The sequence below is a fragment of the Pezoporus occidentalis genome, unplaced genomic scaffold, assembly GCF_034315485.1.
Source record: "Pezoporus occidentalis ecotype Australia unplaced genomic scaffold, CSIRO_AGI_Poc_V1 ctg147, whole genome shotgun sequence".
Lineage (NCBI taxonomy): Eukaryota > Metazoa > Chordata > Aves > Psittaciformes > Psittacidae > Pezoporus > Pezoporus occidentalis.
The window spans coordinates 592,939-619,372 of NW_026913284.1; the positions used below are offsets into that span (position 1 = coordinate 592,939).

The 26,434-nt window shown below is 44.2% G+C and overlaps 2 protein-coding genes and 1 long non-coding RNA gene across 3 annotated transcripts in view; all 3 read right to left on the minus strand.

The window, feature by feature from the left end:
• LOC134159446 (uncharacterized) overlaps positions 1-10,314 on the minus strand; it is a 34,239-nt gene extending 23,925 nt beyond the window's left edge. The window contains exon 1 of the long non-coding RNA XR_009963156.1: positions 9,568-10,314. This is a non-coding gene — a long non-coding RNA (uncharacterized LOC134159446). The remainder of the gene's footprint in view (positions 1-9,567) is intronic.
• A 3,761-nt stretch (positions 10,315-14,075) lies between these two features.
• Positions 14,076-16,057, minus strand: LOC134159431 (homeobox protein vent1-like). Its single transcript, XM_062610345.1, has 3 exons — positions 15,500-16,057; positions 15,084-15,322; positions 14,076-14,598 (listed from the first exon to the last, which is right to left on the minus strand). The coding sequence occupies exons 1-3, from the start codon at positions 15,735-15,737 to the stop codon at positions 14,245-14,247; spliced, it is 831 nt and encodes a 276-aa protein (XP_062466329.1). The 5' UTR covers positions 15,738-16,057; the 3' UTR covers positions 14,076-14,244.
• Positions 16,058-24,338: 8,281 nt separating this feature from the next.
• Positions 24,339-25,888, minus strand: LOC134159432 (homeobox protein VENTX-like). Its single transcript, XM_062610346.1, has 3 exons — positions 25,343-25,888; positions 24,925-25,139; positions 24,339-24,814 (listed from the first exon to the last, which is right to left on the minus strand). Exons 1-3 carry the CDS (start codon positions 25,560-25,562, stop codon positions 24,509-24,511), a joined length of 741 nt encoding a protein of 246 aa, XP_062466330.1. The 5' UTR covers positions 25,563-25,888; the 3' UTR covers positions 24,339-24,508.
• Positions 25,889-26,434: the final 546 nt, after the last annotated feature.

Here is a 26,434-nt window from a genome sequence, read left to right on the forward strand (position 1 = left end):
AACCATATCAAATGCGGTAATAGGAAGGCAACCAGCAAGACTGAACTGAAAGAGTACAACATGAATGTCAACAAGAGAATTTTAACATTTGGTATCTTTTTTACTGTTAACTTAAAATTTAGTGGCTTTTATAAAAATAAATTTAGAACGAGCAAGCGGCTGCATGATTCTGAGTTACCGGCTGGGCTTAAACCACAACAGGTACCTAAAATCAAACATGAAATACAGCATTACATCCATTCACTATGTTATGGGGATCATTTCACTTTATTTACAAAAACTTGGGGTACCAGGTGTATATGAACTAATAAACAAGCACCTCATTGACTTAGGTTTTTTATGTTTTGGGGTTTGGGAGTTTTTTCTGATTTTAAAATCCACTGAAAAGAGCAAATCTACTTCTCACTTACTGATTACTGATTTCAGCTTTCATGTCTGAGGTCAAAACTTTGCAAACTTTTACATACCTCTAAGTATTCGCAAACTCAACATTTTTTTTTATTAACTCCAGCACACCAGTCTTCATAAGCATAGTGATGTGTATACATATATATATACATATATATATATGAATAACATGACACACAAATGATAAAACTCGGGACAGAAATTGGGAGCAGAGCTAGTAAATCTGGAGAAAGGATAGGATCATGAAGCGCAGATTATCTGCAGGCTTTTCCACCTCTGTCTAGTTTGTGCTTAATTTCTCAAACACAGACCACACCCCTATGCTTAAACACCTTCCTGAACAAGACTGAAGGGAGAATAAAAGACACGGTGCAGGCGGAGACCTTTCCCCTTTTTATTTTGGTGGCACAGAGTAAGATCCAAACTAATTATCACCCAAGAAAAATTATTTTAAGTGTGAGCTGTAAACCCAGGAAGCAAGGACAGAAGTATTCCACTCTGTATGTTCTAAATAGAAAGGCAGAACCCTAGCTATAAACATCTTTTTCACCTCCTGAAAACATTGGGTTAACATGAACAACAAAACAGTATGATGAAAATAACATACAAAGGTACATGCAACATTACTGAATAGTAAATAGTGGAGTAAAATGAAGGGCTGGAAAAATGCAAAGAACATTACAATACAAAGAAAATCAGTATTAAGGATTTTACTGTTCAACAACTGTATTGCGATTCATATCACTGCCTGAGTTAAATGGGCAGTGAAAGCTTTAACAAAATTCCTTTGCACAAATATACTCTTATGGTTCATTCTGTTTGACATTTCTCATTTGTTAAGAAATGGGGAAAAAAATGGGATAGGGATAAGTATGAACTTACCTCTATCTGCAGATAAAAAAGAAAAAAATGTCCATTAAAATATAATAAAATAAATCTTGTCAGGTATGAAGCAAGACAGTGATGAACACTGACAGTACACCAGTTGCACAAAGAGAGAAGCACCAAGCTGGAAAAGACTGGCAATTACTGTTCTAAAGCACTGCAAATCTACCTCTAATATAAGGAGAAATCTATCAAAATTCACTAGCTTAGGGTTTTAAAGTAATTTCATGACCAATTTCTCTCCTCAGAGATAGGGTCTTTTCCTTTCTATAAGCAGAAACATGAGTAGAACATTATAATTCTGTAAGAAAATAATTTAAAAAAAGAAAAAAAAAAAGAAAGAAAAAAGGTTTGGTTTCAATAGAACAAACACCAGCATTTTGAATTACAATGACTGGAGTGTAATCATGTCACACTCCACATGCTGGAAAATTGCTCCTCTGTATTCCAGTAAGGGAAGCAGATTTTTCCTTTTTGGATTTTTTTTGCCCCTGTACCTCATCTGAACCAAGATATGTTTCAAGATTCTATATTGTACTGATTTTGAACTAGATAATTGGTATATATTTTATGCACAAATTGATAACATCAGCTTGTATTTATATGTGATACTCAAGGTAATTTAAAACACTGAGAGGTCTCAGTCATGCAGGTAGATGTACAAGCAAATGGCACCTGGGAACAGTTTAAAATTGAAAACTATTTATAAATAGGAATAAAAATACAATTAATCTAAGTTACAATGCCTATACTTTAAAAAAATTCTGGCCAACTAAAACTTCCTATTTGCTATGGTGTTTTGCTCTGTATGCCCTTACAGCTTAAAAGCAGTGAAAAGGATAGAAGGGGTGATACCTCAATTCCCTTTTACCTGCCTTGGTAATCTCTTCCTGGATTTGCACTGCCTATGACAGTTTTCAAACTCTTAGATACGTGACTAACTTTGTAGTGCAAAGGTTAAAAAAAAAACAAAAAACAAAAAACAAAAACCCAAGAACAAAGCACCATAGAAAACCACAAGCACACAAACCCCAAAACCAGATCCACAGTTTTCTGTTATAATAGTGGGTTATGCATGAATAAGACCCCCTCTAATACAGGAACCTAAAACGTGTCAGTCCTAGCAAGAGTTAAGGAGCAGGAGTGTGCAACCAGAATCTCAAAAGGTAAGTGCAACAGCATTGTAAGCTATTATGTAAGGTCACTTTGAGTTGTGGAACAGTTCTCTAGGGAGCACAAATAGGTCAGACAAATCAAATTGAAGCAGAAACTAGATTTTCTGAAGAACTGCTGCAAGAGAAATTCAATGGTGCCGATAACACCACTTCAAAACAAGTCTCTGGGGCCTGACAGAACTCTCAAGTAATCCTGTCAAGTTTTGGGCTGGTAGAGAAAGCTAGCCTGCAGCTGTTTAGTATATTTTGCTACTTCAATATAATTTTTTTCTTAATCATTTCTTCTTTAGTTTACACTTTGGGAGATACTGATCAACATAAGCATTTTAAAATATAAAACCCAAACCAACAAAAGCCCTCTCAGAAGTCAGGCTACATCAATTTCACTGCAGTTTTTCATTATCACTGCAAGCAATAGACTTACAAGACAAAAGGAACAAGGTTGGAAGGGGTTTTTCCCCTCCATATTTGGTAACGATGTTGTTGTGACCAGCATTATGCAATTCCCATGACTCCGTATTCCTACTTCTGCCTCACTGTATCTGAGCTTTAAACAGATCACACAACCAACCTGCCTAAGGAAGAAAAAAGGCAGACATAAAATTCTGCTTCCCCCTTCCCAGTGGAACTAGTTCTCTGATCTGATTCATTTTGCACCTGCAAAACCAGCTGCATCAGCATAATGAAGGAAGAGAAACAGAAGTTGCTTAAACTGGAAGGACACTTACAACCATCTTTGGAATCACAGTTTGAGGAAAGAGTGTTTATATTTTCTCTGTACTTACTTTCTCCAAAACACAAACAGCCGTGACAGATTTACCCTAGAGAGAAGAGCCAAGACTAAGCTAGTGGGAAATACGTTCATGTCCCCCTTTTTCAAAGACTCACTGACACATGTAAATCTAACTAGGCTGTAACACTACCTGTCAGCACTGTCATAACTGACAGTGGGAAAGCAATAAGCAGTCATGGTCTGTACATCCAAACAAAAAAAAAAACTCCTAACACAGCAGCAACATACTATACCACAAACTTTTATATTCATTTTTAATTGAAACTAAAGCCAAGTCTTAAAATTCATGTTCCAGCATCTACACAAAGCTTTTTTTCTTTTTTGCAGATACCAAGAGGTCAGTTTTATTACTAAACATGAAAAAAAAGCTCCAGTTTTATATGAAGATTCGAGCACATGAAACACCTCATGAATGCTGAAAAAGAACAGTCCCACATACCTTCCACCAAAGACATCCAAAAAAGAGGAAAATTGTAGGTCTCAGGGCTAAAAAAAGAAACACACCCCCCCCCAAAAAAAAAAAACAAACAACACATACACACAAAAATACCACAAACACACAAAACCACCAACACAAAAAACTATAATCTCCAGGTATTTTTCTGTTAACTTTGGGGTGTGGGTTTTTTTCCCACTGAAGAATGGCAGTTTAATAACTTACACACCACACATGTATGCGTGGGGGGGAGAGGGGGCCGGAGAACAGGGGAGCCTGACTCGATACCTGCCCTAAAAGAGCTCAGTTTGTGATTAATCTGGAGGAGGTTTTGGTTAATTAGTTGGGCTTTTACTATATGAAACAAATGCTACAGCAATTTAATTAGTGAGTTCTAATTCTTCCAATTTTTAACACACAGCATAAAAGTATTGGTTGCGTAGCTGCTCTTTTTTCTCGTGAAAATTGTTCCAATTTTTAACAAGTCCTAGGTGTACACCCCGCGAAAATGCCAACCCAAACAGACTTCACAGGCACTCCAGAGGGGACTTGTTGAATTTCAGCGTTCTCCAAAACCTTTCCTTTCGCTGTAAGCACGCTTCTGCTCGGGCCAGCGAAGAGCGGAAAGGCTGGGGGGAATCCCCCCACGGTTACCATGGCTGCGCTCTAGGCAGCACTAGGCTCTCCCGCAGTCTCAGCGCTCCGCCTGCTGACACTTCCCTGTTAACACGGGAGAAGGAAGCTGCTGAATGGGAGGTGGAGAGGATAGCAGAAACGGTGTGTCAAACCGGAGACCGGGTTTACAAAAGCACGGATGAAGGGAAGAAAGGTCTGGATATTTATGAAACATATGAGAAGACAAGAGCCATTGCTGTGAGGAAAGAATTTGGGGCCTTTAGTGTTTTTCCTGTCCTCTTCTGTTTCTGCAAACCACCTGTTTCTATAATACAACACCCTTCAGAATTTGGGTTTACACTTCTTATTACTGTCAGGAAAATTTATTTTTTACTACTCATGATAGTGAGCTTTGACACAAGTCAACATTGTAGGGGTTTTGTTTTGTTTAAGGAAAAATATTTATAAATATTAAGCAATCACTAGGAGCTGAGAAGTTAAAACATACTGGGATTATTCATACAATTTTAATTCTACTTCATAAAACACATGTTACAATGCAGTCTGAATTCAATGTTTTCAGTCTCATAAATTATTACTTTTTTTTTTCACCATAGGAGTCCTCCTTCATTCTTCAGGACCAAAGCCTTCTCAGTTGTAAATATGGGAAACTACAAATTAAGTGAAGAAAGGAAAGCAGAAAGTGAAAAGAAATATCTTAAAATGAAGAAAAATTGTTCGATATATCATCAACCTATTTCTTCCATTTGGGACAGTTTTCCTATAAGATGGGTCAAAGCTTTTTAAACAAATATCCTTCCCCCCCCCCTTATTTTTCGTGTTTTACAGTGTGTCAAGGGGATTAAATTAAAATTAAGTACTATTTGAATTTTAAATACAAATATTGTTTTCCATTAAAGATATTTTTTTCCATTACCATACGATATGCTTCACTGTCAGAAGGAACCTGAGCAGTAACAGAATACTCCCTTACTGGAGCACAATGCGCTATTAAAATTAAACTGTCAGCCCGCCGTTGCTGAATGAAACGTGGAAGGAAGCCCAAGAGTTCAGCCTGTTAGACATTCTGTTTCGGGTACTGCAAAGTGCCACTAGGTGGCGTAATCCAGCACCACCATATGAGGCCTTGCACCCGTACAAGCCAGCAACATTCTATTCAGTAATAGAGCAAGGAGCAGAGGGCATACTACAGTCAAACTGACATAATCAAAACATCTAGAAAGGCTGGCAAAGAGGATGCCACGAGAATAAAGTTATACTCTAAAATCATTTATTTATGAGTGAATTTATGCAACTATTTATGTGTGCCTCCACATTGCTCCAGTTCTTGCTTTAGTGTATTTGGAAAATGTGAGTAATTATACAGACCCACTGACTGTAAAGTCATTGGCATTTATTTATATAAAGCAACAAAACTATTCATTATGAAAAGGAATCCTCCTGCTTCTTTTCCCTTCCATGCTTCACGCATTCTTCTGTGCAAGTTATGAGCTTATCCAGCTCTTCAGTAAGTGGGTTTAATGCTTCTAGCTGCTAAAAGCCATGTGCTTTTCTTTTTTTTTTTCTGTTGGCTTAGAAACCTAAAATGGACTCCCTGATAGATCAGAGGGCTAGCTAAAGTCAGTTCATGTGTGGAAAAGCATGCCCAAAAAAAGGGAGGAGCAGTGGAACAACTCCATTCAACAACAGAGAGCTGTTATTTCTAGTCAACCCATTTTGTTTAATTAGGTGTGTCCTTTGTATGAGGTGGAAATTAACATGACATATAATACATGATGAATGTCCTTAATCAAATGATTGAATTAATCTGTCTCCAGTGTTTTTCATTGCTAGCAAACTGACAAATCCTGGTACAGCTTCTATGCGTTAATATTTTCCATAATTGCCTGCAAAGCAATAATTAGTTTCATGGTGTTGATTTGACTATCTTCACAACTGATGCAATGACTAAAAACATATAAATTATTAAGAGACACTCCATAAAATTATTTCAACAAGAGACTTGGACAAAATAAAACATAGCTGTCTGTGATATCAAGCATGTTCACTGAGATCTCAGTCAAGAAATGTTATCATTAAATGACAGCAGTAAAATGCGAGTCATGTACACGTCCACTATATTTCTCTAGCTTACTATTTACATTCAAAATTTTGGTCTTTTTTTTTTTTTTTTGGATTCCGTGTGCTCATAGAAAGTGCTAATAATCAGTGGAAGATGGGAGATGGGATGTTTCATCACAGGACCTGCAGATTGTTAGTTGCTAACTAGAAACACTCGACAATTACCCTTTAAATTGCAATTGCTCTCATGTGATGGTCGGTTATGGCATTACAATCACTCCATCAAAGCCTTTTGAATGGGGCTTTGCCTCAAGCCATGTTCTCTATCTTAGGCAAATCATCATAATAACACTCTGTGCATGAACATTAACATTTAAAAATATAATTCACTTTAAGCATATGTTTTCTTGTGTTTAGCACCTTCATACCCATTGACACTCCCTCTTTAGTTTTGAGTTCCTCTCTTTAATTTTGTTCTAACATTACAGGGTCGAGATGCCTGTCTGGCAAAAATAAAGTTTGTTGTTGTGAATTAGGACAACCCACTCCCACAAAGAAAAAAAGAAAAAAACAAAAACCAACCCACAACCCCAAGCAAACACACACAAAATACCCAAACCACAAAAATTTAAATATCAACTGAAGTAAACAGAAGGATCTTGCAGAAAAAGCAGTGACAAATAGTATTAAAAGCCTTTAAAAACAAAACGCATATTGCGTTTCTAATATAGGAGAACACTACACACCTTTTATAGTGCAGTCACACACCAGCACAAGAAAGTTTAGTCATTATGTCATCTACTTCTTACAATAAATGGACCAGTACTTAAAACATGGGCAGCCACGAGAGCTACTTTAATTTTCTGTCTGCACATGGTTTTCTGCTAACAGTTGCACCAACACAAAAATGTTGTTGTCAATACATTTTATTTTACCCAAGAAGCAGCAAAAGCCCTTAATGGTATGTCTGTGTTGTTTGTAATTATAGATCAAAACTACTAGCACTGGTTTTAAAGTATTGTGTTAATGCAAAAATATCCTCAACAGAAAAAATTCTCAGAGTAATTCTGACTCAGATCTATGCAAGTTTTTATCACCAGCAGATACAGCAAAGGAGATTCCCACCAGCACCACCTTTTAAAAAGAAACTTGATTTTCAAAAAGAGCTGAGTAATGTGCAAATTCCTACTCCTAGGCTCCAAGGTACAATTTCAAAGGCAAACTATTTCAGAGGATGTAAAGAGAAATTCTAGAAGAATTTCTCAGGTGATTCAGTTCCACAAAAAGAAAAAAAAAAAAAAAGGAGAAGGAGAAGGAAGTCTCACCAGGCTAACCATAGCATAAGCCTGAAAGACTACTCTCTTGCAAACATTTTATATTAGCTTCCTGTGTCTTTTGAAATTAAGGCTTTTCTCCTAAAAGTTATAAAATGGATTATTGCAATCTAGTTGGATAATAGCATGATAAATAACTGAAGGATTTAAAGCCAAACACACAAACCCACAAGCTGCATTATCACCAAACTAGAAATTTAAAAACTGACAACTGCAAATCCTTTTGTTGCTTAAAAATACGGTGCTCATTTTAATAGATGAACAAATAACAAATGAAAATCTAGAAACAGTAACATAACAAAGGAAAGATGTCTTGCTCATCCTTCTGATTAGATGTTACTTGTAACACTGAATCTATTTCAACAATTCACATCAGAAATTGTCTATAACTTTATCATTTACCCAGAACAAACTTTGTTCTTTCTGGAACTAATTTTCTGGTATACAGGACCAGAAACCAAGCTAACTAAAAAATATATGTAATGGTCCATTTCAGACGAATTGTCCTGAATACTGAATTATTTCCCAGTAATTGTTCCCAAATGTTACAGGACAGGGTTCAAGACCTTTAAAATCGATTTCATCTGATAAACGCAGGAAAAAATCCTTGCAGGTTTCTCTATGGGGTTTGGTTTGGGATTTTTTGGGGGTAGGGGTCCTTGTGGGTTTATTTCCATTAAAAAAAAAAAAAAAAAAGCGAAAAAAAGAAGCTGTAACTTCTAACTTGCATCTTAATTGTTTGTAAAAGCTGTAGATTGATGATCGTGGAATTAGAAGCACCTAAAGACAATGCCACTGTTAACCCTTTTAGTCTATTCACATAAGATTTTCAATAGACATGTATCATTGTATTTATAGGAGAAAATAATTTTCCTGCCTGAGAAAACGTAGAAAACCCTACAAGAAAAAGAGCTAGAAGGGTAGCGTTATCTGACTTTTGCCATCTCTCGACAAATACATCACCGTTCATAAAAGGTGACTTGAAGTTCTTTGAAGTCTAAGAATTAACATGTTGTCACAAACACGTTCAGCTCTGCATGAAATCTAGTTCATTATCTGCGACTGTATAAACTCAGGCAGTAGTGACTGTTTACCGAAACAACCTGTAAATGTGTTAGCCTGTGTTTGCGAAGGATAAGGACTGTGCCATCCCAGGCCCACTTCAGGCCGTAAAAGTGGGTCTTTTCTCGCCCTTATCTGAATCATCCTTGAACAGACTGCCTCTGAACAGAGTTTACACTCCTTTTCTTTGATCTACTTTATAAGAACATCAGAACTGTTTACTTTGAAATGCACACATTTCTTTATTGGGGTGTAGAGAAAGGAGATAGTGTTTTAAGACTTGAACAGTTATTTTCTCAGTGTTTCTGATTCTGATCAATAGCCTGAAATATAAGTCCATATTACTTAATCTCATTCTTAAATAAATTAATAAGAATTAACTTATTCTACTACCTTTTAGATAAGTCAAAACTTTGCACCCTACTTTCTACGAATGATCTAACAAATTGCAGATTAACACTACTGTGATCTGGTTTCAAACCTTCTCTCCTGAAGTACTTCGTTAAGTTTCTGATACTGCATAACCTGTATTCAACAGCGGTAGCTCCTGCTTCGAAAGAAGATAAAGAGTCCTAATTGCAGCACTCTGCCTCATGGACAGCAGTGAAAAAATATTTAACTTTGCATTTCCAAGTAATTACTAAATCAAACAACATCTACACACCTTGACTTTGTAAAGAGTGGTCTGTTACACATAGGCGTATTGGGAAGATACTACAATCAATGTTTTTTCCACAATTTTACCTGTTTACAAGCTCGAGAACTACCTGTTCTTACCTTAAGTCACTCCTTTGCCGGTAGAAAGGCAACAGGATTATTCCAAACTTTGCATCAAACAAGCAAAAGGGGCTCCAGCTTTGGGTTTAAATCTCATAAAAAGGGCCTCCCTCTATCCTTTGTTACCAGTACCGTCCCAATCCTTGTCCTTCATACCGGGAGATAAATATAGAAAATCACGGAGTGATTCGAGAGTCGAGGCCAGCTTGGGCAGCATAAAAAGCACTGGCCATGATGCAATTACCAGCAGCTACGTGGTCAAGAGACTACTCAGCTGAATTTGGCGCCAGGTCAGGTAGCCTTGAGTTCTGCTAACTGCTGCGTTCAGAGATTAGGCGGATGCAACAATCACCTGAAAGGGGAGATTAAAGCACCTCTCAATGAAGTCCTTTGTCCTCTGTCTCATTTGATGCTTTGCGGCCTTTTCAAAAAACACGTCGCGGAAGGTGCTTTAAATGTTTGTCCCTAGAGCCGGGGCAGCCTCAGTGAGCTGGGACCGGCAGCAGCGGGGGAGATGGAGAAGGGGCCTTTCTCGGTGGAGTGGCTGGCCCAGAGCAGCCGCGGCGGAGCCCGGCCCACAGTCGCCGGTCCCTGCTCCCCGACAGGGGACATCGGCGGCCGAGAGAACTCGGCCAACCGCGGTGAGTCGCGCTGCGGGACGGTTGGTGGCGGCTGTTGGGCTAACTAACGGTGGCGGCTCGTGATGCCGTCGGAGGACAGCAGCCGCACGTGCGGCAGCTGCCTACGTCATCCCCTCCCCACTAGCCCCGTCGCCCTGACGCCCGATAGTGTCCCCGCAGCCGCGAGCCGGGACCGCAGCAGCCCCGGGCGCGAAGGGGAGGCCGGCTCAGGGACCGGGCGGCCCCGCACCAAGTTCTCGGCAGCGCAGGTGCAGGAGCTGGAGCGGAGCTTCCGCGAGCAGCGCTACATCGGAGCCAGCGAGAAGAGGCGGCTGGCCGCCGTGCTGAACCTCTCCCAGAGCCAGGTGAGCTCCCCTCTGCCTCCGCCCCAGAGCACACGGGCCCAGAACCCCTTCTGAAAGCTGCGGGAGAGGAAAGGCGCCTCGGCCCTTGCTTGCCTTGGCGGGCACCTCATTAACCTCGGGGGGGACGGAGACAGTGACGGCTCCCGCAGGTGCGGGAGGCCAGGCCGCTGGCCAGCTCTACCCCTCTGGCAGAGAACCAGCTCGATCGAGCTTACACCCCTGCTTGAGCTCTGTGTCCACTGTGTGCACGTTTTGTGTTAAGCCCGAGACAATACACAAATGAACAGTGAATACTTAAAGTATAATTTTAAGTAAAAACTTAAAAAAAAAAAAAATAAAACCTCATCAGCGGCAAAAAACCCACTGTGCCAGCCTTGAGTTACAGTCCTGATCCAACTGAGTAATTGGCTTGCCATGTGTCACCAAATTTGTCACAGCTTGATTCCTCCTTATGCCGAGACAATTGCGCTACTGAATATAGATCAATGTTATTAGCCCTGACTCTTATAACTGTTAATATATTCTGTCACTCTGATAGTCTGATTTCAGGATGTATTACTACATGGAAAAGGAACAAATGGCTTGTTTTGCAATTTTAACTTTTTTTTCCCCTCAGATCAAAACCTGGTTCCAGAATCGTCGTATGAAGTTTAAACGTCAGACTCAAGATGCCAGAGTGGAAGCTCTTTTCTCAGGCTTGTTTTTGCCATATCATTGTTACCCAGATCTTGCTACATTCAACTGTTCTCATGGGACGGATGTCAACATCTCTTCTACCTCTCCAGTTTCCCTTCACCCAGCTATGCCAAGCCCTGCCTTGCTACCTTCTGTTGCAGCTCAGTCTCTTCATCCGGTTTTGCCAAGTCTGGCTTTACTATTGCCTTCCAGTCCAGGATTATCTTGTTACTCCTCTGCAATTCCAGCCATGACTCTAACTGATGACCATAAAAGACTGAGGTTCCAGCCATAACTTCCTTCCTGTTAAAAATGCCAAAGATTACCTGTAGTCTAAATCAGAACTACCAAATATCTCTAAGAATAATCATTTAACTTATTTTGTTATATTAAATAGCTTGTTGATTCAATTAAATGTTTTAATCAAATGTTGGGGTTTATGTTAAAGGAGAAAGCATTTGTACTAGAGAAGTGGAGGACTTGAAACTTTGTTGTATTCTTACAGGCTCCACTATGCTGCATTGAAACTTCTATGTAAATTTTCCTATCCAAAAGGAATTCTATATAAATATTCTATATAATATCCTATATTATATATATTATATTCTGTATAATAAATTCTATATAAATATTCCTATCCTATAATCATGTGGGGAGCTCCACAGAAAAAATGGTGTACTGTTTACTCTTCAGTTTACATACTGACCGTGTAATAGGAAAGTGTTAAAAACCTTGGCCATTCAACTTGTGTGCTGTCTTAGAGAACAATTTGTAAACTACAGCAAATAAATTGAAATTAAAATGCTACCAAAGGTGGCATCCCTAAGAACAAAACTGAACAAGTTTTATTCCAGAGTTCTCTTTTATCTGTATATTCTCAAAACTATAGTTGTCTCCCATATTTGTCCATTTATGCATTTAAAGAGAAGTGAGGTTAAGGAATTAATTGGCAAGAATGTATTTTGATGCCAATGTCAACCATATGTATAATTTAATCTGCAGATGAAAACACTGGAGTTGTTCACGATTTCAGGTCTTGAAACATTCAAAATGAGATTGTTTTGATTTTACTTCTAAAGCTTCAGCTGTAGCTTGACAGCCTCACTAGTTTTAAACTGCAACATTCCATTAGGACTGTTCCTAAAATTCCCAAAGCAAGTTTTATGAAAAATAGCGAAGTTAAGCCTTCAGGGAATAATGAGAAACAAGAGATCTTTCATCAATATAAAACAACTGCAGCAGGTGTGATTACATCTTCCCTGCACCACACCATCGTAATCTGTTTATCAGGTGATGGTTAGACTACTTTGCAATTGTCAGAAAAAAAGAAGACAACTCACACAGTACAACAAAAAAAGTTGATAAGCAGGGCCTACAACAGCCTTGTGCCTTTCCATTAACTGTTATGGAGCTAAAGAGGACAAAGCTGAAATAGTAGACATCAGGGATATTGAGATGCACAAGGGGACATGAACAAGTTTCATCCAAATTTCTGCCTCCTGTGTCTCATCTCCTGTCTGGTTATAACCTCTGATGAAAAGCAAATCCCTGAACATGCCACGGCAAGGTTTTCTCTGAACCCACTCTCAAGCACTCCAACCTTTCCTATCCAGGGGGAGGGTAAGAGACACCTGAAGGGATTTTCCACACCACAGCCCCTCAGTGCCACACTAAGACAGCACCACTCCAAGATGCAGCTGGGCTGCTGAAGGGACATGTTCTTTTCTCAGCCCTCTGAACAGACTGTAAGATGTAGGAAAGAGGCACCTCATTTCCCCCAGCGACCAGCAAGTTTTCTTCCAACATGTCAGCTTGGATCCTCTTGGTGTTAAGACTGTACCTGGTTTGCAACAGCAGCAGCAGAGAAAATTCTCCTTACCACTTTCAAGCTGTCCTTTCACAAGTGAGAAGCCCATAGGCTGTTAAATCAAAACTCTTAATGGCTCCCTGGTTTGGAGAGTGAAGAAGTGAAGAAGGAAAGTTTAGACTACAATGCAGCAATCAATCAACTTAGTTTCTAATGCATTTAAGGAGACCTGAGGTGAAATAAAGAAACTTTATTAATGTGTAATAGATTAAAAGAAATAAGTGCTAAGCAAGCTCTTTCAAGAGAGGAGTGAAAACAGATCCCAAGAAGAACAAAAATCTAACAGATTTCAGGATTCTCAAAACACAAATTTGAACAAGTCACTTTAAATGTTTTTTCCAAAGGGTTCAATTTACTTAAAATGAAATAATTTTTAAAAATGCAGTTATCAGCAGTTATCATGGGCAGTGGTGAAAAATCCCATTAAACAATACGGCTATGAACCAATACAATTGAGCTTTAATACAAAGTGATGCATTGATTAATATCCAGAAAAGAAACTCACCAGCAGTTTATCCTTCCTTCTTGAGGATGCACTCAGCCAAAAGCACAGTGTGATGCAACTATTAAGTTCCAGATTCCCAAACACACCCAACAGACAGACTACACCTCAGTGTCCTGGGTTCAGCTGTGGTCTTAAACCGCAACACTCAGCATGAGCATAGGAAAGTCAGGCAAGATGTATTAAAACATATAAATCCTTCTCCGTTACTCAAACTGAAGTTCAGGTGACCATGGTCATTTACACTGTAGGAGTGCAGCCTATATAAAGTTGACACATATAACTGTTCAGATTTTATTTATATGCAATGAAAACCGTTCTTTTAACATATCCATCCAGACTAAACTTAATAACTTTGCCCTTCACCATGGGAAATTTTGCAAAAGCACTTTCTGCTATTGCTTTTCACCATCCAGTTCCCTGGACTACCAGTACTTAAAATATTAGTACCCTGTCAAATAAAAAAAAAATGAGTGACATCACATCCGATAGATTTTAATATCATTTAGTACAAATATAAAATTATTTATTTTCACATTTAACTTAAAATAATAAACGTATTCTTCCAAATCAGACATGAGGTTCCGAGCACACTATACATCACAGCATACAACACTTTTCTCCTTTGCCTGCCCCTTTTCATTTTCACTATAATGCATATACAGGGTGACACTGTTCGTCCATTTTGTTCTGAATAACTGGATGGAAGGAAGGATGAGGAAGAAAGTGTCGATGGTAGTAGGGCAGCTCATTTCCCATGTAGGTACTTTGCGATGCATTATATCTGGGAAAGGAGAAGCCGAACTGCACAGCAGGCACAGGGGCAAAAGGCAAGAGTCTCTGGTGCTGAGCAGCAAAGGGGTAGAGGAACCCATCCTGGAACAGAGCCGGGGAGGTGCCCGGGGGAAAGCTGTAGAGTGGAGCAGGAGCCACGAGGCTGTGCTGCTTGTCCTGTATCTGCCTCTTCAGCTTCATCCTCCTGTTCTGAAACCAGGTCTTGATCTGAGCAACGATAAGAGCAGGGCGGGGGGTGAAGGAGACAAATCAGGGACTTTGCTTAAAAACAACATGCACACTATGAACGATTGTAGCTCAGCTGCTTCTGCCATTTTTTTTTTTTTTCTACTTTAGCTGACAAAGGTGGACTTTCGCCCTAGTTGAAAGAGGGCAGAGGATCTGGGGGCTGTAGAAAGGAAGAGTGACTGTGTTCAGCAAGTTTAGATTAATCACACTCTGAGTCTTTAAGACCATATACAAGGTTGCACAGACAGCTGCACATAGAGGACAAGCAGTTTATCTTACTAAGAAAGGAACCCCGATGCCTTCCCTTTAGAAAGTGTCCCCAAAGTCCAGACTGTTAACTCGTTAATACCCGGCCCACAGGCCCTGATAAATCCAGCTGAAGACAGCTACGTCTGTTCAGCGCAAGGAAGGCTGAAGCAAGACTGACGAGCCCGAAATAGGAACCCGCTTCCCCTGGAACCCACCTGTATCTCCGAGAGTTGCAAGGCAGCCGCTAGCTTCCTCCGCTCCGAGGCCCCCAGGTACTTCTGGCGCTGGAAGGTCTTCTCCAACCGGCAGACCTGGTCTGAGGTGAAGGCGGTCCGCACCCGCCGCTGCCGCCCGCGGCTCTCCCCCTCAGCCGCCGCAGCGGCACGCTCCCCTCCCGCGCTCTCGCTCTCGTAGCCCGAGGACTCGTCGGCGCTCAGCCAGCCGCTGTAGGGAGCTGCAAACGAGGAAGAAAGGGGCAGCGGTGAGGCCTTTACCCCGGCTGGGGACAGTGCCTCCGCCTCCCTTCGTCTGACAAGCCGTTGCACCGACGGGAGCCAGGGTCCCGTGTGCCGTCCTCTCCACCCCACCCCCGCCACACCCCGCTTCTTCCTCCCTGTCCGTTCTCACCCACCTGGCTCCAACGGGCACGCGTCGGTAGGCTCCCGGGGACTGTCTCGGCCGGGCTCGGCTGCGCAGGGCTTGCTGTCCTCCGGATGGCTCGGCTGCGGTCCACCCCGTCGGGGCTCGGCTCTGACCACGAGTGGGGTACTGCCGAGGGAAGTGGGAGGACGTGGAGGAGGTGCGCAGCAGATGTGAGGTCTGACCCCTTGGGGTTTGGTCCCAGCAGAAGGGAGTTGGGCCTGACTCATGGTGAGAGGCGCTAGGGGACCTGCGAGCTCGGCGCGCTCATATATGTGCGCTCCTGTCCCGGGCGGGCTCGTTTGCAAGTGTGAACGCACATCAAAGTGGGAATCGAGCAGAGATAACAGCTGCCAGCATGGAGGAAAGTTCACACGTCTGGCAAAAGGCTACAGCCCCTGGCTCCAGCGTGTCTGCGGGGCCGGGGAGACCCCCTTGAAGTGCAAACCTGCCCCTCTCCCCCGGAGGGCTCGGCACGGGCAAGCCCAGCACCGCAAACGACGTTTAAAGATGCCGACGGTGCCTGTAACAGCTCCGTTTTGCCCACTTCCTTTTCAACCATGGGATCCCGTATTACGCAGGTACCTAAAGCCAGGCCCGAGACGGGGAGGACTAGCCCGTTCCGTCAGAGACGGGGCGAGGCCAGGGCAGTGGTAAAGGAGAGGGGTAAGGTAGCTCCGCCAGGGCCTGCCAGACCCGGGCATTGCACCTCGGGGGAGCTGCGTTCCTGGGAAAAGCGGTGGGGGGCCGCTATCAGAAAGTCCCTATCCCCCAGGCTGAGGCCTCACTCCCGGGGACCGCGGCCGGGTTAGGAGGGTTGGTAGAGCTGCGGGACCTCTCAGCTTGAACTTGGCGCCGTCTGTCTAGCCAGAAAACGCAAGCGATCTCCCGAAGAGCTCAGCGATCAAAGTCTGTGTGAGCACCGAAGCTCACACTTCATCAGCTTCAAACTATCCAAACCCACACGTCGCTTCCCGAGAAGGATGGTGTTCTGGTAATGCAGGGAGGACACCAGGACACACCCTCCCTCACCCCACCCGCCCCCCGCAAAGCCGGGGGAATGTCGGGGGAAGGCCTGATGGGGAAAGGGGCATCCCGGCCTCTCAGCTTGTCGCCGAGCCCTTCTTGTGTCCGACTTCTACCCGGCTTTTAGCCACCCCATAGAAAAAGTCCGCATAGACCACAACCCCTCTGGCAGCAGCGATACTGTGATAACACACTCTTCCTAAAGATCAGGGGAAGTGACTGCCATTGCTGTAACTGAGTAAAAGCACAGGCAGGATCTCAATTTCCACCAAACTCTTAAGGGTTCCCGCTGAGATGCACAACTAAAAGGAGTGGGCGTCATTCAGCTGGGCCTAACAGGGCAGGAGCTTGTTTCTTTCTAAGAGCACAGCAATAACCTAGATTCTCAAAGTAGATGCGAGTTTTATTTTTGTAATAAACAAAGTCAACCACGTTAACCAATCCAACTCCCCCCAGAACTGCTCGGATCTTCAATAGATCAGGGGAGAAAATTGTATTCGTGGTATCCATTTTCATTGTTTCAAGTGTTCCCGTAAATCCAGGGCTGCGGGAATGGACAGTGCGTTATTGACAACCCTCCCGCCCTCGAAGACCCTACTGTTTATCCCAGCTCTGGTCCCAGGGAGCGATAAAGCCCAGGTACTAAGAGCAATGCAAATGCCTTACCAAGCCCACCGAGCCGAGGAGCTGGGTTCTTCCTGGAGCTTTGCTTGTGATAACAGCCCCTAAGGGCAGGGATGCATCAGGCTGCGCTTGCCCCTGTACTGCTCTTTGGGGTGCTGGGCACAGCCACTAAAGGAGCTTCACTTGGTGCTAGCACAAGCCTGTAATTTTGTCTGATAGGCACAAGTCAGTGCAAATTCCCAAGCAGATGAACACTGAGCTGGACACCAGACTCCCTCCCTGGCTTGAAACACATACCTGTGAGTGGCACTTACCCAGGCAAAACCGCCATAATGGGAACATTTCCTAGATGCAGTTCAGTCAATAAGGGATAGGTCACATGCTACTCCCCAAAAGAGCTGAGGGCTTGCATATTCATTTTAATAGCTTCTGGATGTAGTAACTATTCCTAAACTGTTCCACCTGTGCATGGTACCTTTTGTTCTGGAACAAATGCACCACTGTACTCACTGTCTCCATCTTATTTCAGAACAGTAATTTCTTGAATAACTCCATGTGAGGACAAATCGAAGCAGAGAAACTAAGACTCCACCATATATGAACTTATGCACAGTGAGCTGTCCCTTGCAGTGCATCATATACTGTCTGCAGATCCTAGTTCCCTTCTAAAACTAAATTTGGAGGTAGTACCTGACCACCACCATGATTCAGAAACTCTTAAACTGAGCGCATGTGTATCTAGCAAGCAGGATGCCCCTCCATCAGTACTCCAGCAGATGAAATCTATGCCAAGCCAGGCAGTCCTGAGTCCCCTGTGCCCTACAGTCCCCCAACCCAGACACACAGTGATGCCAAGGAACCATCTAGGGAGAGACACTTAAACCCTACTGCCAAAATTAAACCAGGCTTGAGATGACCATTCAGTGCTGTGCCCGAAGAGACCAGTATGCACATTAACATTTATACATTATGTGTCTGAGAGAAGGAAACTGTCAGTACACCTGAAAAGCTGCATAGCAGCTAACATTTCCCTTAGACTAAGGATGCAGGGAAGCAGCTGACCTGTCCCACTGTCTTTTTTAAGTAGAATCCAACATTAACTGCTTTTTGAATAAGATGTTTATACCCAACCCTCAGAATACCCCTCATCCCCAGATGAAATCTGTGGGTGTGCATCTGTGGACCACAAAACCCTGGAACAGATGGGGAAGGGATGGGAGGTGTTATGTGTCTGTTGTAGCTCCCAGCAGAAAGAAGTGTCAGCTTGAGAAACTTGAAAACTTTGATGACCCTGGGTAGACAAAGGCTCTGCAACTGAGTTAAAACCTCACAGAAATATAGTGCTTATAGGAGACAAAATTTACTTCCATTCAATCATTTTGTATTACTTGAAGCTTTTGTAACATTCGATTGATTTTTTTTTTTTTTTTTTTTTATCATGGGTGTGCAAGTTTTTAGGGAAGGATGTAGAATTGTGTGTATCCAGAACGTGGGGATTCTGTATTGTCTCAGAATGTACATTTTCTTACACAATTTGCATTAGGAACATAGTAGCCCTGTTTCTCCAAATCATAGATCAAAATACTTACTGTTCTGCATTTGCATATAGGCCTTACAACCAGAAGAAATATGCTTGCTTCAAGAAATTTACTAATAACTTATGTGCGTTTGTAACTCAGTAACCCTGAAAGTTTGTAACTTGTAACCCTGAAATTTAGTTGCAGTGATTAATGCTAGGATGTGAGAATTACACCTAAGACCATTAGAACAAAGTGCTCTTTCTATGTGAACTCTACAAGACCTCTAGGGGCAAATGATAGATTTATCTCCCTGGTGCACCACTGGAATATTTCTTTGGGGGCTTTGTGCACACACACAAAATATAAGCCCATAAGAGCAGCCAGGACTGTAGCAGTTCTACGTGCATGGGTTTGTTGCTGGGGAGAAGGCTCACCCTGCTATCTAGGCTGCAGTGTTTCCTACACCAGTTATTAGAAGCTCACCATTTATTAGCAGCTTAAGTGCTTGTACTCGCCAAGAACTCTGTTGGTGTGCCAAGTCTTTCAACATACCACCACACCTAGTTGTGACAGGATAAGTAAAAATAGCCACAAACAGGAAAACGTAAGAGTTATCCTTCTCAAAAAAAAAGTTATTTCAGGCATAATCGGGCAAATCTTCACATTCCAACTTTCCTTCTAGGAGCCATGTCTGAAAATAGTCCATAAAAAAAAAATAAATATATATATATATATATGTACTGAGCAAACTATCATAGCATTTATCATAGATGAAGAGCTGATGTACCAAATCACCATCAACAGACCAGGGACCTGTTGGGCTACCAAGGTTTTTGGCTCAGCATAGGCAGACCTCATTTCTTTTTTTCTGAAAAAAAGCCCAACCCACCTAACAACAACAAACCCCAGTTATACCAGAGTCTACTTGACAAAACTGGAGATGAGCATGCAGTAAGCACAAATGCATTGCCACCCCACCCCTCCGGAGGGAAACCCAACAAGCCCCCTGTTTAGCTGCACAAATAGGCAGGAGGAGAGAATCTGGGGCAGCGCAGCAGCCCTTTGGAGGTAAGTAAGCTGATTTACTAAAAGGGAGGAGGTTAACACAGGTAAAACATTGTGCCCTGCTCCTGCCGAGGCCTTAGGAAACCCCAGGCCACAGGCAGTGGCATGGCCTGAGCTGGCCCCCGGAGCCGCCGGCCGCGGCCTGTGGGACAATCGGTGACTTGTTTGTACCCTCCGCTGCTACCCTTTGGAAATGCTAACTAGGTTATTCAGCGCCTCTTTAGATGTCCTGATAGGTGCTATTAGATAGTCAATTAGGCATCAACGAGATCGATTGTTTCGGAATAGCCTCTGCTCTGTTTGAAGTACCGGTGAGCACTAACAGTGTCATCACCCAGGCGCTCCTTGGCCCGCGGGAACAACGCGGGCTGACACCCCATAAATAACAAATGCCACTGACTCACCCAGCAGTGCTACACCCTCTTCCCTCCCGGCTCACACGCGGCAAGCCCAGCTATTCCCATTCAGCAGCTGTGGGACCGAACAGGCGCTTTGCATTAAAAAGTTTATCAGGGAAATCTCATTCAGTTCTTTGCGCAACTAATGGAAAAAGCGTTCCGATAAATTAAATACAAATTAGCTCGAAACAAAATAGCACTTGAATTCCCACGCACGCCAAATTGTCCGAGGACTTGTGAGACCTCCACAGTTCTTCAGAATTGCCCAGGCCGAATAACTAAGCACTAAAATAAGAATTAAAGCACTTAACCTGTCTCAATACCAAAAGAGGTGCCGGGATTAGCTCCCTACTACATACTACTAGGAGTTATCACTAAAGCGAGGCCTAGGAGTTTAGGAGACAACTATAAAGGAAAATAAAAGTCTACACAAGGAGCATGTCGAGACCAAGAGATGTCTCCTTTTTTGATTCCTCTCCCTCTCTTCCCTTCTTCCCCCCCCCTTCCTTGGGGTTTATCAAGTTAATTGTCATGTAATTGCGTATCAAAGAAAGAGATAATGGGCAGCAATTAGATGTAATGGCCTGCCAGTGCAAGATCTCTCCCGATTAGCACACAACGCTGAATAACTTCACCTGGTTTGTAAAGAGGTCCTCGGAGTGGCTCCAGCGAGTCTGGAAGCTGCAGGGGAGGACACCCCGACACCTTTCTCCATCCCCCGTCGGTTGCTTTCGATAGGCGCGGGCCGGGCCGGCTCCCCGTGGTTACCGTGACGCTAAGGCAGCCGCTCTATTTCCCCCTCGTGCACGCACTGCGGGGTGCAAGGCTTTGAAGTTAATGCTCCGACAATTTTGCCTTCCCACCCCTTTTCCTCCCTGGGGGGCCCAGCTTCCAGGTTATACAGCCCCTTCCTCGAGAGCCGCCAGGCCGGGAGCTCCTGTAGTTTCAACGCACAAGCATTATGCTGCTCCTCCCCAGCTAATGGACTCGGCTTTGCCCTCCTCCCCCCATTTGTAGCTGACTTGCAGATACCGCTTTGTCTTGTCGGAGAGTATTCCGGTACTGGTGATTATTCTGCGGTTATTTAATAACTGGTGGTTATTTAATTGTGGTTGTTACACCCGAAGTTAAAGGGGGGCTGCTAGAAAGAAGAGGGCTCTCGACCACGCTGATGGAGCAGCCCAGGAGCTACCTGCAGGAGCGAGCAGCGAGTGCGGTGCCCCAGCGGAGTCTCTTGGCTTCTCGGAGAGGGACTGCGAGTGTGCAGGGGTCCTACGTTGCCACCGTTGCTCCTTTATTGCTGCCGGCATTAAAACACAGTGGGTGAGAAATTCAAACAAGCGGGAATACTACTTGAAGGGATTTCTGATGGTGTTTTTTCTTTTTCCTCCAATCTCAAAAAGAAAACTTGAAGCCGCTTTTGAGTAACATAGCTGGACCGCTTTAGCAAAAATGAAATTATTTCATAGACAGTTTTCTAGACCTCTGGAATGTAGCAGTTACATTCTAGAGAAAGCCAACTTTTGCACGAAGAAGAGGGATTAGCACGTAGGTATTCAGAGGAAGCTGTTACCTTTAGGGACTCAGCCAAGTGAAAAATCACCTCCCTCATTCATTTGAGCAATTGTCGGGAAACTCAACAATATTTTCAGGCTAGCGCTGCTAAAACACTGACGAGATGTTTCGTGTGCTTGTTGAGCATACAAGTTGCCAAGGAATCATTATGTTAAGTGATCATTAGCACCTTTACAAACAGAAGCCGGCTTCTTCCTTGCCGGCCGTTCTGCAGCTCATACGCCCGGAGACAAGTCACCCGTCAGCCCGCGCGCCCAGCAAGGCTGAGGGGAGCCGCGTACCAGCACCCTGCCAGCAAAGATCGCCCAGTAGCTGGTGTCACTCGGCCCCGCAGCCCTGCTTGTCCTGGCGTGGTTCCCACAGTCCAGCGGGCCTAAATCATGGCAAAGACTGCATGTAGGACATACTGTCCTAGCAGGCCTAGTCGCCTCTTGCTTGCTGTAAACCTTTGCACGGAGGAGGAGCAGTTTCCTCCACCCCTCCGACCACAGCTGGGGTTCAATGGAGCAGCACTCAGATGCTGGCAGACAGGAGCTAGGCCGGCTCTGCGGTGCCCACCCGCTGGGTTAAGCTTGGCCCGGCCCAGCAGCCGCAGAGAGCCGAATGATGCTGCAGCAGAGCCGGCTAGGGGTTAGCAGCCCCGGGAGGGTATACCCGGCAGAGATCGGGTCGGACACCTCAGGAGGTGTCATAACCACCGATAAGGTGTGCGTCTGCCTCTCCCTTAGTATCATCTGCCTCTCACAAACCTTGCCCTACGGAAGCAGCTTCCCTCCGCGGCTGGGGACCACTTTGTTCCCCTTCTCTCCTCCCGAGCCCTTTCATCTCTCTCTCACTTCCCTCGGGCCCAGCTGCGATGGAGACCGTATCTCCCCCCACACCTTTCACCCGAACCCATTTGGGCTGGGAAGCTCCCGCAGTGCTGCGGGCATCCCCGGGCCCGACCAGTCGCCCCGGAGGCTGATGTTCACACCCCACCCCCAGCTCCCGAATCCGGAGGCTCTGACTTCTAACAGTAAGAAGGGCCATTGCTATTCCTTTTGTAAGGGGTGACGAAAACAGTTGGAGGGTGGGGTTCTTCTCTGTGGCAATACAAGATGATGAGGGGATCATCTCAACCACTATTCCCTTGAACCTGTATTCATTTAAGGGAATCTGTATTCATCCATTCTGTAATGGCCAAATTGAGTCTTGACTCACTCCCTTTCCCCCCTCCCCCTTCAGTTTAATAATTGGATGCTTACGAACAGAAAGTATTTACCATTGGGAAGCTTTGTGGAAACATTCCAGTTCCCTAATGACGTTTGAAAGAGTCAGAGAGAATTGTATTTTTTTTTTTTTTTGTAATCAATATAGCCGTTTAACAATACCTGACTTTAAGAAATAAATCCCCACTAAAAGGGAATTTTATCTAGTGTCAACAAATTTCCTTAATCCCAAACTGCATCATTTTCCTGAAGAGGTTTCACCAAGATTGATAGCACCTGAGCCCTTATTAGTTTTCTGAAACTCTTGCATTAGAGCTACATTAATTGTGCAAGCGCGAGTAAATGCTAACATCTCAAATGGCTAGAAAAATAACACCATGGATTACAAAATAATTAGGGAGACTTCCAAATGTGACAGCTTCTCAGAAAATCAAAGGCCACAGCTTTCAGCGTCATATAATGTTGCTTTTCATCAGGCAAGTGTACTCAAAGTAGCAGATTGGCCCCTGCATACAAAAGAAAATAGGGGTGGTCAAGGATGACAGAGAACCTTCAGACCATTCATTACAGGAACCCAGATTACAAGTGTGCCGGAAATACTCTAATAACCCCCAAGATCAACTCTAAAGTGATGGAAATTTTTATTGCACTTTTCATGTTAGTTGACAGTTGACTTTGAAAGATTTATGGCAACTTACATCAGTCAAGGAACCTTTCTCAGAGCTCTTTCTCTAGCCTGAAATCAGGCTGTTTTGTTCTCAAGTTTTCTAGAGCTTTGTTCAAATTTTAAAAGTGCATAGCACAACGGTAACATCTTTACTGCTACCTGGTGAAAACCAGCTTTGGAATGTTACATTTCTTTTGATCATCACTCTCATACCCTATTAGGTGCATTAGGTGACATACTGGGATACTATTTTGTTGATAAGAAATTTCAAGGATAGGTCCTTTCCAAGCCCTGTTTAGGCAAGAGGCCACTGCTAATCTACTGAGTCTGCACATGAAAGCGTGAAGATATATTTACATATTTATTTAGTAGGTAACATTTTACATCTTAAAATCACATTCTATGTTATTTAAAGGGTTTCATCTGGACTATAACAAGTCCAGTATTAAGTATTAGTAACAGGTGTATCCAAATATTTGGTCAAAAGCACATCCATCATAGAAAATACAATCTAAGGATTAGCTGAAGGGCTTTACCTGTTTTAGAGGACAGTGGGAAATTCACGCTTTTTAGCACTTACCCTCAGTAAATTGCAGGGGGGCAGAAAAGATCTCAATAATAAGGAATCTGTGCTTCCTTTAACAGAGTTATCTTTTAGGGTAGGATAAATAGCTCTATAATCACATCAAACCTGGAAAAAGTTTAAGTTTATTAAAAGATTTATATTAGTGTTTGTCCCACTTTTTTTTCCATTTTACACAGTTGCCTATAAATGCTGGGGCCTGAAGTCCACGATTCAGATTGTCCAGTATGCCTCTGTAAAATATCTTGCACATCGTTGCATCATAACTCCACCAGGCAGTTACAGATAGGTATCCGTAGTGCAAATCCTCCTTAGTCATCGTCCGTATCAAAGGGTCAGACACCCAGCAAGAAAGCTGTGGGGTCCCCGTACCCAACAAAGCAGGGTGCCGCCCAAAAGCCCACAGGCTGTGCTCTGCAGGCACTGCTGAGTTCCGGGCTGGGTGCCGGGAGCGCCGCCAAGGTGAAGCCTCCGGAGGCAGCCCCTTGCCGGAACAGAGGAAGTGGCTGGGCCATGTACGTGAGAGGCAAGGGTACGATGCTGCTCTGAGGTCCATAAGGGGGGCTGCAGAAAGACTCCGTCCTCAGCTCCTGCAACTGCCGCTTGAGTTTCATCCGGCGGTTCTGAAACCAGGTCTTGATCTAGGGGAAAGGGGAGGCAAGGAGAAGAGCTGAGGTTACAGCGGCGCCCAGCTCACCGGCCAACGCCCAAGCAACGGCAACTCGCGCTGCTGCCCGAGGCCGCCGCTCACCTGCACCTCCGAGAGCCGCATCCTGCGGGCCAGCTTGCGGCGCTCGGCCGCCCCCAGGTACTGCTGCCTCTGGAAGGAGCTCTCCAGGGTGCTGACCTGCTCGGCGCTGAAGGCAGTGCGCAGCCGCCGGCCGACCTTGCCACCGCCCTCCTCGGAGCCCGAGCGCTCTGGACTTCCCTCCGGCGGAGACTGCTCTGCTCCACACGGCCGCTCGCCTGCTCCTGGGGACAGGCGAAAGGGAGAGAAAAGGGTCAGCCAGGCCTGGGAACCTCTCGGGTGCCACCCGCCCCCTTCGCTTCAGGGCAACAGCTGCACAGTCGTGCCTCATCGGGAGACCCGGAGTGTGGAGGGTACCAGGCCCGTCCGTCCTTCTCCTCCCATTGCAAGAGCACCAGGATATCGCCGAGGCCGCGGTTACCTGCGGCAAAGGGCGTAGCCAAACGCTCCCGGCTACTGCCGCCTCTCCCGTGCCGCGGCCCGGCGGGCTGCTCCTTGCTCCCGTCACTCAAGCCGGGGCTGGACGCGGAAGCGGGCCGGTGGCCGGCGGAGGATGGTCGGTGAGGGGAGCCCGCGGTGGTGCTCTTGGGCGCCTGGCTGCTCTGGGACAACCACTCCACAGAGAAAGGGGCCTTGGTCATCCTGCCTTGTTTCGGAGATGTAGGAGGGTGTCAAGAAGCACAGCTCCTCTTTTATACCGCAAGTCGCGGAGGAAAACGTTGTTTGTGTAAAAACACATCAAAGGGCAAGATAAGTATCACCTAATTGCTATCAGTTCTCCCCCCCCCAACAAAAGATGCCTTTCACACATTGCCATAGCTCGCGGAGGCCCGGCTCCGCCGTGTCTGCTTCTGGAGTTGAGTTGTTCCTCCGCCGTTAGTGATTTACAGCTCTTGTTACATCCTGTCCAGATGCAAATGGCATTTATGGAGCTGAGCAGCCTCAAACGGCGCTGGGGAATGCACCCCCGGGGGAGCACACAGCGAGCTGAACCCAGGACAGACCAGCATCTCCGGATGCTGCTGCTCCCTTCCTCTAGAAGCTGGCTTTTTTATTCCTTTTAAAGCAGAAGATCCACTGTGTAAACGGATCTTCTCAAGCGTGCTCCTGTCTGGGCTGAGCATTGTGTTCCTCACTCATTTCGTTCTCTGGGGTATCAGGTCGTAAGCACCAGGCAGAGGCCAAGGGATTTGGAGGAGAAGGCTGTGAAACAGAAAAAAGTAAAGGTCAAGGCTATTGAGTTGTACAAATCGACTGGCTTCTGGCTGCTTAAATAAAGTATGTTCTCTGGACTAACGTATCAGGGAAAAAAAAAAAAAAAAGACAACTTTCTGCCTTAGAATTAACATTCTACTGACATTACCGAATTCACATCATATCTTCCTTCCCCGATCTCTTTCAGCTGTGCAGGTCACACAGGTTTCTCCGCTATTTCACTCTCCCCGTCTTTCCTCTCATTGCCTTATGTATGTCTTTAGTGTTCCCATTCTTCTTTGGGTTTTGTGTGCACCAG

Coding starts and splice junctions, on each gene's coding strand:
- LOC134159432 (XM_062610346.1), bottom strand. CDS start 25,562: ATGACCAAGGCCCCTTTCTCTGTGGAGTGGTTGTCCCAGAGCAGCCAG. Junction 25,140..25,342: donor GGCTACGCCCTTTGCCGCAG/GTAACCGCGGCC, acceptor CCCCAGGAGCAG/GCGAGCGGCCGTGTGGAGCA. Junction 24,815..24,924: donor TGCGGCTCTCGGAGGTGCAG/GTGAGCGGCGGC, acceptor CCTTTCCCCTAG/ATCAAGACCTGGTTTCAGAA.
- LOC134159431 (XM_062610345.1), bottom strand. CDS start 15,737: ATGAGTCAGGCCCAACTCCCTTCTGCTGGGACCAAACCCCAAGGGGTC. Junction 15,323..15,499: donor CGCGTGCCCGTTGGAGCCAG/GTGGGTGAGAAC, acceptor CCTCGTTTGCAG/CTCCCTACAGCGGCTGGCTG. Junction 14,599..15,083: donor TGCAACTCTCGGAGATACAG/GTGGGTTCCAGG, acceptor ATCGTTGCTCAG/ATCAAGACCTGGTTTCAGAA.